Raw genomic sequence first — 12,005 nt, 5'->3', positions numbered from 1 at the left:
AAACCTCATAATGGTGCCAAATGTGGTAAATAAGTAATATTGAGGTAGATTAATATTTAAAATATAATATAATTACCAAAAATAACCATCATTTAGAAGACAGGCAGCCAATGCAATCTGTTTAGCATGGCACATTTAGAGAATAAGAATAAGACATACAGAACAGGATAAGAGAAACATCTTCACAACTTTGACAGTACATACCATATGTCACATTATGAAAAACCTGCAAAGAAATAAAACACAGCAAATAAAGAGACCAGTTCATTAAGAAAAAAGCTGCAAATTTGTTTACAGGACTAATTTAATACACTTTCAAAGTTTCCAGGGGACACAAGAAGTAATAAACATACTAGTTATTAGCAGAAGCCTAATGCTAGGTGTAGGTGTAAAAAAACAGAAATTAACATTGTTTGCACGCTATTTTCGAACATCATTAGTCAGGTTTCCATCTAAATGTAACACAAACCTCCATAAAATCAGGCAAAAGACAATGCCAATTAATGTGCGTTTCCATCTACTGACATGTGAATATTAGGAGTTGGGCACATCTAGGTAAATAGTTGTTGCTGCTTCTAATTGCTGTCTCTACAGTATGATGTGAACGTGGCTTACACACAAACATAATGGGGTTAAGGGAAATGTAGTTTTAATGAGGAAATCACAAGCAATTACAAGTCTGTGAACTGGCCAGCCTTGGATCTCCACCATGATGTTTTTTGTTTACAATAATTACAACCAGGCGTTCATTTGAAAATGGTATGTTAATGTTTAATGTCCCTGTTTGTAGCACATTTACAACAGTCATTGTTTGTTTGGACCTTGCGCCTGTATTGTCAAGCTATAAAGAAGTCCTAGCAGCGCACAGTGACAGTTAATGTATCATTTGGCATCTTCTCCACAGTGATTCAGTACAAGTCACACCAGAAAGCGGATGAACAGGGAAGGGTCATTCGCTGCATTTAACAATTTTCCCCCTGCTGCAGCTGCCTGCGTGCGCTCCTGCAAGCTCAGCTGGAGAACCACTATTAATAGACTGACAGACTGAGCTACCTTCAGATGCTCCACTCCGCTCCACCCAGCCATCTTACACTGCAAAAGTCAAGAAAATAATGTTTTGTTCAAAAAAGGAATAAAATCTGTCACTGTTTTTAATTGTCTGCAGTGTAAAACAAATAGCTTTCTCATCATCTCAAAATAAGATGAGTTACCTACATTATTTCAAAACATTAATAAGACACAAGAGGTCAGTAAATAAAGAACATAGCCAATCAGTACTTTATTTAATTTTAAGATCATACTTCCCTTGAAACAAGGAAGTATCAGCTGGGAGATGTGTACAAGTGGCGAGTTTGCTACGTTACACAAGCATTCTTAGTTCTTTTTGTCTAATAAATAAATAAAAACAACTGTGTCTGAATGTCAGATGTCAAGAAAGGAAAGGAAATATTCTTACAGCAGTTCCTATCAAAGAAAAATACAACCATTCACCTTCTGAGGTTTCTCTCTTTCACAAAACAATTTCCCGGTTAACTTTATTCAAACTCCACAGAAATAAAATAAAACTCACTAAATACTAAACATCTTTTTTGATGGGGGGCGGTAAGGGACCTGGATAATGGATAGGGGGGCACTGGCCCAAAAAAGTTTGAGAAACACTGCTCTACACGCTGCTGCTGGCTCTCTGATGCCTGACCTCCCTCTCACTCCTCCCTGAAAGTCCCTGAAATGACCTCAGTACTGTATGCCCTGTCTTCAGACTGGCCTCCTCGGTGTCAGAGTGCTTGGCCCCTCTAATTTAATTGCAAATTGCAATTCTCTGTAAATGGGAATTCCATGATCTTTGCCAATTTAGTAGCATTAAATAAGAAAACCGTATTGCTTTTTAGCTATTAGGGGTCCACATCCTTGGACTGTTAGACTTACGCTATGTCGTTGTCAATCAATGACTGGCGTCATTAAATAGAAACAAATTAAGAAATAGAAAAAGTTTAAGAAATAGGACATCCTTTCAGTCTGCCTCCATCGAAGTGGACAAAGCTGATAAATACTGTACAGCTCGCCAGGTAAAGTCGCTTTAACCTCTTAACATTCCAATGGCCCGCCCACGGGCTGTCGGGTCCTGGCGACAGCTTTCGGCATGTGTACACAGCTGCTATGTTAACTTCATACTCATATGATACACTGTTTGAAAGCTAAAATCCTTGTGATTCGACCAATGCAAACCATTTCAAGATGTATTCAAAGCGGGCACAATCAGCTTCTCTGTCAGACCAGCCAGTACAATCAAAATTGACGCCACTCACCTATGAAGCCTCATAGTAATCCACCGATCAATTATATTCCAAATTTGTTACGTTGTCAAACGTCAAGATGATCCAATCCAGTAAAAATATTTAGTCCAAAACACATTATTTCATCAATAAATACCCAGGGACAGCTGCCGCATCGTTTCATATTTGCCGGCAGACGTGGCTCGTATGTCATTATAACCGTAATAACTCCGATTTGAATGTAAACAACCACGATAGCTTGTATTCAAATTAGCCGCTGAACTCTGACCTTTCGAGTGACACCAAATCCGACCCAATAGGAGCTCACATGTCCCTTTCATGACTGGCAATCGTGTAGCCAATAAAATTCAGAAAATAACGATATCGAGTTTTAAGTAGGACGTTCATGATCTACTAGGAAAAAAACACATCTGCGTCAAGCTACCGGCTAATACGGAGAGATGCAGCAGCAGCCGCCTGTGTAAAAACCTGTGTAAAATAGTCATTTTTCATGTTATTGGTATGAAATTTAAACTTGGACTTGGTAAGGCTTTATGCCGTGGCGTGTCCCTACAGTGTTTTCCAGCTAATAAGTCCCAGCTATAGTTGTCTGCATACATTTGTTAGCAAGCATTTTCAAGCGGAAACAAAAAATATAATAAATATATTTGTTTTAGTGTGTTTAAACTTATATTAATCAATTCCAGTAGCACTCACAGTCATTCTGACTTATGGGTTAGACTCTCCAGAGTGTTATCTTTCAGAGAAGCCCAAAACCACGCATATACTCCAAATGATTCAAGAACTACATTTAATTTACTTTGGATATGCCTTGAATACTTGTTTTGCATGAATTTTACAGGAATGTTAAGAGGGTAAACAGGAAAGTGATGTATGCCTGCTCTCATGTGTAACTGGGAACGTTACAACTGATTGTTACGCATAATGGTGTTTAATCAGAAAAACACACTGCAGGTGATAACAGCCTGCTAAGAATACAATGACTGGAGACACAGTTTAGTCCAAGATACTAAAACCGATTTCTCTCTCTCTCTCTCTCTCTCTCTCTCTCTCTCGGGCATCAATGCCGTGGTGGACAGACCATCAGTGTAAAGATCAGGGTTTAGGAATGAGACAATCAGCCAACATCACGCACTCATAATCTGCAAATATCTTATATCTCAGCCGACCACAATCACAAAAAAACACCAGCTTAAAAAATCCACTTCTCCATAAAGTATTTTACTTTAGAAATACCATTAAAAAGACAAAATAAATCTAGCGTGGAGTGGCTGTCCACCTCCAGGGGTAATTATCAGTTGTTACTCCTTTCAACCACATTTTTCAGTCAACAGTCTCACGCATCTAATGGTATAGACTTCCATTTGAATCATTCCAGCTCACTACACAGGCCATGTAACCGCTCACGTTTCTCTTGCACTAGACATGCTTAAATACAACCCAATCGTATTTTTACTTTTAAGTCTATTTTCATCGGTTTTACTCACATAACTACAGTGATTGTTTTCTGGCCAAAATGCAAGTGACCTACAGCCTGTTCCTAAATGCATCCTGTGTGGATGCAGACGGGGCACTGAAGCTGCTGCTTCGCCTCCTGTGCAGACACAGTGTACCAATCTGAGTACCAGTCTAACACCCATTTTAAATGGGAATTGAATAAATTGAATAGTCCACATACTTGCACAGTTTAACCAACTTAAAAGCAAATGTGTGATTTAGGTACATGATAAAACCCCTCAGCCTGCTTTCCTGTGTCAGGTAAATCTGGCTACTCTGTAGGTACTCACTTAATTTAACAAAAGCACAAGGGTTAGATCAGATTCACTGTTCAAATACTAGTACAATATTATTACTTGCTAACAGCTTTCTTGCACTAGTATTTGCGGTGCTGACCCCAGCCATAAAAAATCATGCTCTATTGATGGCCTGCTACTGTAAAGCCTCAGGGAGATGTCGAGGTTAAGCTCCAGAGCAGATTGCATTGTCAACACATGCAGTCTCTGGCAGCTTGTGTGACCTTTCACCTTCTCTACCCCTCAGCGTTCAGTGGCGCCATTATTAGCAGCAGACCATATGCCTGCCTGTTGTGGTGGTGCCTGGTTCACATTCAGTGCTGTTCCATTATCGAGGTATTTATTTTATAGAGGTATTTAGAATGTAACAGATCGGCAGGTAGAAAGACACCCTGTCTCTCACAAATGATGTATTTTCTTGCCATTTTATTAATGGCTAGAACATATTTCATCCTCCAGATGCCAAGAGACACAAAATTAAAACAGACAGGCTCCCGCTGGTTGCCTAGCAACCTCACATTGACGGCATCACTCCAGGAAGTGAAATACTCAGACACACAACCCCCTGTGAAACCACAACGTGTTGTTTTTACAATGATTAAACAAATGAGACTTAACATGTTTATCAGTGAGCTTTGAAGGTGCTGGCTAAAGTGCAGAAGCATATTTCCACAAAAGTTTTTATATGCAATTGTTACAAAACCTTGAACGAAAGACACTATTTTGTACCATAGAGCAAAATCAGATCTGCCTAACAGTAAAGCATTCTTTCCACATTTAGAACATCTTCAGAAATATGCACAGTTCCAAGTCCCTTAACACAGGTTGTTGCGAATTTGCATCACACCGCTTCCATGCAGACTGCAGCCGAGATAGCGTTTGAATTCCCCCAAGGCTGTTTGTGCATATTCGATGCGTACCTAGGAATATTTCGCAAGCACTAGTTTATCATTTATGCCTGTTGTCGCTAATTTGCATCATACCTACATCGTACCTGAATTTATGTCTTTTCAATGTTCTATAGGCAAATTAACAATCTCCACTTAAAGGAAAACACAAATAAGTAACTTTTTTTACATACTTGTAAATAAATTCAGGTGTCAATGGGGTTACTTGTAAATGAAAATTGTATTCTGTTGCATATACATAACCATGTATTTAAAGCTGTACCTAGGTCGTTCCACCACATTTTAAACAACCAATGAAGAGACATTTAGAATGAAAACCATACAATTCTTTGATTTTGCCTTTAGATGACATTACACACTTTATCCTCTTATCTGTTGAACTGTTATTTCTTTTCTTTAATTGTTTATGAGGCAAAATTGATTTTAACAAAGGTAAAAGATAAGTAGCATTATTGTGTCGGATGTAAAACACATTTATAAAGTTGCAGACTTAAATAGAAAGTTACCTAATTCAAAAAGATTTGTACATAAGAAAACTGGTTGTGAAGTTGCAAAAAATAAATAAATAGAAATCTAGTTGTAATTGTAAAGTAATTCTTTAGTGAGCTCTTTTGAACTGGCAATAAAATAAATAATAATAAAATGAAAATTACGTTGTTCTTATATTTTCCTTAATGGAAGCAAACCAGAAAGAATCACAAAACATTGTTCTTTGAACTGACGGATGCACAGCTAGCCTTCTGGAGATGAGAATGTCACTTGGCTGCTGGTCTCCATGTGTGATGGCGCACCAGCTGGCACTGGACCAGACCCCAGGGAGTGAGAGGAGGGACAGGGAGGACGAGCTGGAACAAGAGGGGGGAGGAGGAGGCAGTAAAAGTGTGGAGAAGTGTCAGGTCTGACAGGTTTCCAGAAGCACAAACAAACGCGTGTTGTAGGTAATCCAAGGATACAGCTGATGGGTTAATTTTGTGTGTTTCTAACATAAAACTCAATAACAAATTCAAATCAAAGAGCATGAGTAAGGTTGGTGATTTGGGAGCACAGACATATGGTCTGTCCCATTTCAGGAGCTGCCATCTATCAAACTCACATTTCTTATTTTATTTATTGGTTTATTTTACAGGGGAAGTGCACATTAATAAACACTGCTGTAAGTGAGTTTGGTTCTTTTCATCTGTCCCTGGACAGAAAAAAAACAGAATTTAAGCTTCAAATTGACACTGACCATGTCCATCAGTATCCCACCCAGTGTCAAACAGTTTTGGTCTTTGAGGTTTGTGGGAGCTACTGATGAATCCTCTGTAGAGTCTCTTTTGTGGTGGTGGCACATCCTCTGGAGAGTGTCACCTCTGAAATGGGACACAGCTAGTTTAACTCTTGGATGCAAACAGTGATATGGACATAAGGCAAGACACCGGAGGCCGAAGCAAGCAACCCTAAGTCTAAGTAAAAAAATGAACATTTATACTTTAGAGTATTTTGGAAAAAATATACACAAGACATTGTCCAAGCTGTCCCCTTATCCATTCCAAATTAAAGCCCCTTTAGACATGCACCTTGTTACATAAATGTGATGGCAATTTACCATGTTTGATTCATATCTGAAAAAGAGCCTGAGCCGGGTCGCTTTGAGCAAGGCACAAGTCTGAATTAAATGTTAGTGTAAAGGCTCCAGTAGCACGTGGTTCAATAGTCAGAGAAAGAGACAGAATGCACATCTTGTTCCATCTTCTTCAGAGCACTTTGATTCATTAAGCACTCAGGTATCTTCTGTTCATTTGACACTTTAACAAACCACAAAAAAATTAAACTTTTTATCAATTTTAAGCGTGTGTATTGTCAGCATTATTAAACAGCAATATTCTTTAAATAAGCCTTCAAGAACAAAATATGTTGTACAATTCATCACTTATGCAGCCTGTGAAAGAACAAACACATTTCTTCCTTTATATTATTACTGTGACAGTGACATTGCTCCCAGTCATGCACCAGGTTGATTGACAAAATTTCGTTGTCTAAGAAAACAATGACTGAACAGTCATGTAATGGTATTGTTCTGAAAAGGGCTTAAAAAAAAATCTCGATTTCCAGGGAAGCCTTTTAATGAACGCTTTTTATTCCATAAAATACATTTTCTCATAAATTACATCAGATTCATCCTGATCATACAGGTCTGGTACATGTCTGTGTCAGCTTTCAAAGGCAGTCGCAGTGAGTTAAGGTGTGTTCACCTCTACCGTGTATGTGTATGTGACCCTGCTCTGCCAGCTCTTTAGCTCACTCTAAATCCACTCAACAGGTGTGTCTATTTGAACAGAAAACATTACACATACTAAGTACTATACATACTATAAGTGCCTTTCACTTATATTCAGCTACTACAGTGGCACATTGACCTTTTCGCATACACTCAGCTGCAGTGGTGCATGAACAGAATCAATGTGCTGCAGGGCCCCCTCCTGCTCTCTGCATACAGTCATGTCTCTGCGTCATCTCTGGTTTGTTTGTTTTCATTTCAAAATTCCTGATGGCATTTGGACTGAAGTGTTCTCTCTCTCTCTCTAACTCGTCCTCCCTGTCTGTCCCCTCTTTCCCTGCAGCTGATTCAGACTCTGAAGAGGCTGATGAGACCCTCCTCGGTCGAATTCAAGTCCCCACTAGAGCTGTCTGCACAGGGTGAGAGCACTGCATACAGACACATTTGCAAATAGTTACAAACGCACAGATGCTATATTATTGTTTCTTTACTGCTGTTACAGAGGTGGTTATTCCACCTCCACCACAAAAGAGTTGCACAACATGCACACACACAAAAAATACAACTTACAGGTTTTGTACTGATATTGCATTATCGGCCTCACCGGTACACATACTGAATGTTAATAGTTGGTGGTAATCAATGGCAGGAAGCTGCTCAGCAATGAAAAAAGCACATTAGGGAGCGTGAGCAAACATTCAGTTAACCCTGCTGACTTCTCAACGCATCCCTCATCAGTCATTTCCATGACATCTATTGATGCCACGCTCATTATTTCCCATTTAAGCTTTTTCAATGCATTTTGCATAGGTCATCTTTTGCAGTGCAGATTACTTTTTTGAAAATTGAATAGATGAGTGAAGTGCTTACGCTTATGCTAAGGTTCTTATGCAGAAAGGGTTGCAAAATCACTCCATGTCAGATGTCAAATGTGAGTTGCATGCGTGAGGTGTGTGATTTTATTCTTCAGCTCAAGTCAGTTTACCTCTACTGTGTGTGCAGCAAGCATTTTATTGGCTGTGAAATAGCACAGTGGTCTGAAGAGCCGTTGTGAAGCTAAATGTGGGCAGCAGCTCCTGTCGTCTTTATCTTGGCACTGCCTGACTCTGGCTAATCCAAAAATGGGCAAAGAGGTGGAGCTGAGGTGGGCCGAATGAAGCCTGGTTGCTGAACCACCTACCTGTCACCCAAAGCAAACTTTATTCATTTATGCATAACTTTAAGCCCTAATATAATTTAAATAGAAAGTTAGATAAAAATGCACAGGGAAATTAGCTACAGAGACCAAAACCGTTATTTTTTTGTACCAGGCTGTAATGATGCTTGTTCTGCTGTAACGTTGGACATTTTAACATGCGGGTCTATGGGGGGTACACACGGTGGCTGAGTCCCACAGGTGCCTGATTGAGCAGATGTGCTTCTATTTTAATCAATACAGATGTGTAGGGGCATACACATGCCACTAAACAGCTCATGTGTTATGGAAGATTTTATTGGACTTTAATATTTGTAACACACAGAAAACAATCATCACAAATGTGTACTATGATGCGCAAATATTTCACTATCTACAAATATGTATTTTTATCCACAAAATTAGTTACTTCTACACACAACAGTTTTTGCCCATTTGCTGATTGTTTTCTGTCAATTTGTGGGTCATGTTACATTTACCCACTTGTGGAATTTTTCCAATGTGTACTGCAGAGATCTGTAAAAAAAAAAAAAATACACAAAACATATTTTTACATTTGTGTTCTGTAAAATCATATCCACAAAAATACAGTGCAATTTGAAAATATGTACTATTTACTCTGTACACACATTTTAATTTCACATACAAAGTGTTATTTACGCATTGGTTGATCTATTTTTACACACAAAACAGTTTTTGCGCGTTTGCAGATCATTCCCTCTCAATTTGACACCACTATACTCACTGGTGCACAGCCACCTAAACACAGCAAATCAACACACATCAACCACATAATAAAACTTAGTTAAACATTCACACACAGCTATCATATACACCACCACATGCAGTGAAGGGTAAAGGGGTTCCCAAAATCCACCACCCTGTCCCTCTGGCAGAACACTAAAAAGAGGGGAAAAAATGTCTAAGCTGAGGGAAATCACACAGCCAAAACGAGGGAAAATGGCCACACCCGCAGCAGACCTTAGCAGTTGGCAAAAACATTCACAGGGCCCATCCACCTGTAACAATCAAGTAAGAATCCACATAAAAATACAAGCATGAATAGCAGGAGTTGATCTTTAGCATAACAGGCTATTCAGCCGACAAGGTCTGGTCAACAGGTGGCTTAAATGCGTGGCATTACTAGGCCAAAAGCCTGCCTATACCACAAAGTACAGCCAAGTACAGCTCATTACTAGGGCTGACCCCGAATAGTCGAAGAATCGATGCTTCGATGGGCGAAGCCTGATTCGACTGTCAATCTCACAGTCGAGGCTTCACTGTGAAACAAGGATCATGCCATTTTGGCGATATGGGGGTGTTCAACGTCTGATTTTACATAGAACTACCAGTTTTCTCCCAATAAGTTAATATACTGCCCATTACAATATAGGTTTCAATAAATAATGCTGTAAATAAAAAAATGAGAAAAGAAAAAAAGCTTTTAATAAATGTTTTTAAAGTGTGTGAATAAATCCAGAATTGTAACCCTAACCCTCATGGTAGGGGGCATCAGTGCGCATGTGTAGGCGTAGCCTGTATGTGTGTGTAGGTGTGTAGTGGCAGGAGAGGAACTTGCTGTAGAAACGGAGCCTTAACTTCACCATTGTTGTGCAGAGTTGTAAATCCTTCAGGGCAAGTTTTTACAATACAGAGTAAAATTTCATGTAATCCATCCAATATTCCACTGGTTAAGAGAAAACTTCTGGGGATCACCAAAGTCAATGGGATTCATCCTCTGGGAACCAAGAATGTCTGAAATGTTCATGGCAATATGTCAAATAGTAAAAATATTTTAGTCTGGACCAAAGTGGTGGGCCAACCGATGGTCAGATGCCCTAGAGCTCTAAAAAACTCTTGATGCATAAACAAATAGATGACCCCCTGAAATCAGCAAGCATGTCCTTTATTTTAAAAATACCATAGCAATGACTGATGACGCCATGACAGAAAATCAGTTCCATGACCCAGATCCCGTTCCTGCCAAAATCATTATCAGCAAATTAGATTCACAATTTCCATCAATACTCTGACAGTTAAGTACGTTATTTATATTGACCTGATTTTATGCACAAGTGCCTGACATTTGAAAACCTGTTCAATATTACAACAAAATACCAAGTCAACTGTAACAACACTGAAAACAGGCGTGATGTGTGCTGTGATAGTTACCCAACTGAGGCATGTTTCATATCTCCGTAAAATGAACTGCACTGAAGTGAATGGAAATCAGCAGCTGCATGGAAGGCAGATAAAATAGACTGAAATATAATATAATATATAATATAACACTTATATGGTACTTTTAAGTAACAAACTAATGATTATCAGAATGAGTCTGAGGCTAATGATATAATGTGCCAGGATTGTCAGGGGTGATGCTAGATGAGGTCAGGTTTTCCAAGTAGTTTTGTAATTTTGTCATATCTTGCTTTCTTTGTGTTGTCTTGTTTCTGCAGGCAAAGAGATGATCGAGATGTACTTTGACTTCCGCCTCTTCCGCCTGTGGAAAAGCCGTCAGCACTCGAAGCTTCTGGACTACGACGACCTCTTGTGACTTGGCCCACCTTCTGTTGGCTTGTCGGCCGGTTATCTCATGTCTGAGCCTACTGTACGGTGATAGGGCGTTTGGTTGAAGGGCCACCAAGAGGCTCCTAGACCAGCTCTGTGGCAGAGCTGAAGCAGCAGCGCAGTTGGGTCTTTTTATATCCTTCTGAAGCGACAGGGTGGCACAGTAGATTCAGCCAGTGGTGTACTTTTTCTCCCTTATCCGTTTTCACTTTCTGCCAATCTCTCTGAGAAAAGAGAAAGAGAGGGACATGAAAAAGGAGGAGAAGCGAGGAACTCATCATCCTAGCCTAAATGTGTCAGAAGACGCTAACTAGTGTTAGATTTCTGAGTACAGTACAGTAAAAGAGTGACAGCAAAGAACAGAAACAACTCGTGCTTTCTGATTTTGGAGGGAGACAAATTTTTCTTTTTTCTTGCCTTTAGCCAACCTATCTGCTCTTTTAAGACGGAGGCTTTTAAAGATGGAAGTATTTTCTTTGTCAGGTTTGGAAGTTATTCCCCACGGGATTAGAGCATTATGTAAATAAACAAGTGCTTACTGGAGCATTAGAGAATAGAATTACAGCATCTCTCTCCATGCTATCATGTGAAAATCTAGACATTTAATTAGTCTTATTTAAAATTAGAGTTGTCTATTTAACACAGCTTTTTTAAAACTTCAAATAAATGTATTAGTATTTCGTATTTTGTATTTACTCAGGTTAAATCCCTTGTTTGATACTAAGAATTGTACTCAACATACTGTAGATGAGAATCTAAGGCCTTCATACTCCTCACACAGTCATCTTCTGTGGAACGTTATGACCATCAGGGAACATGTGTGTGAACGGCGGAGGTTTTCTACATTTTCATAGTCTTTCAAGTCAACTGTAGCGGAACAGACAGATGTCTCCATGCATGTTTTATAGCATTACACTTGACCCTGCTGAGCCAACACTAGCTATTCTTTCTTGAGCTGTTGGTTCGCATGAGCTGATCCTCTTT

General features: G+C 39.3%; 1 protein-coding gene across 1 annotated transcript in view; it reads left to right on the top strand.

The window, feature by feature from the left end:
• Positions 1–11,609, top strand: part of LOC123959783 (NMDA receptor synaptonuclear signaling and neuronal migration factor-like) — a 63,740-nt gene extending 52,131 nt beyond the window's left edge. The window contains exons 18-19 of the mRNA XM_046034064.1: positions 7,599–7,674; positions 10,910–11,609. Coding sequence (XP_045890020.1) covers positions 7,599–7,674; positions 10,910–11,007 — 174 coding nt within the window. The 3' untranslated portion in view covers positions 11,008–11,609. The remainder of the gene's footprint in view (positions 1–7,598; positions 7,675–10,909) is intronic.
• Positions 11,610–12,005: the final 396 nt, after the last annotated feature.

The sequence above is a fragment of the Micropterus dolomieu genome, linkage group LG21 (assembly GCF_021292245.1).
Source record: "Micropterus dolomieu isolate WLL.071019.BEF.003 ecotype Adirondacks linkage group LG21, ASM2129224v1, whole genome shotgun sequence".
In the NCBI taxonomy this organism is placed as follows: Eukaryota; Metazoa; Chordata; class Actinopteri; order Centrarchiformes; family Centrarchidae; genus Micropterus; species Micropterus dolomieu.
The sequence above is the reverse complement of the archived record's forward strand: the minus strand, read 5'-3'. Positions and strand labels throughout refer to the sequence as shown.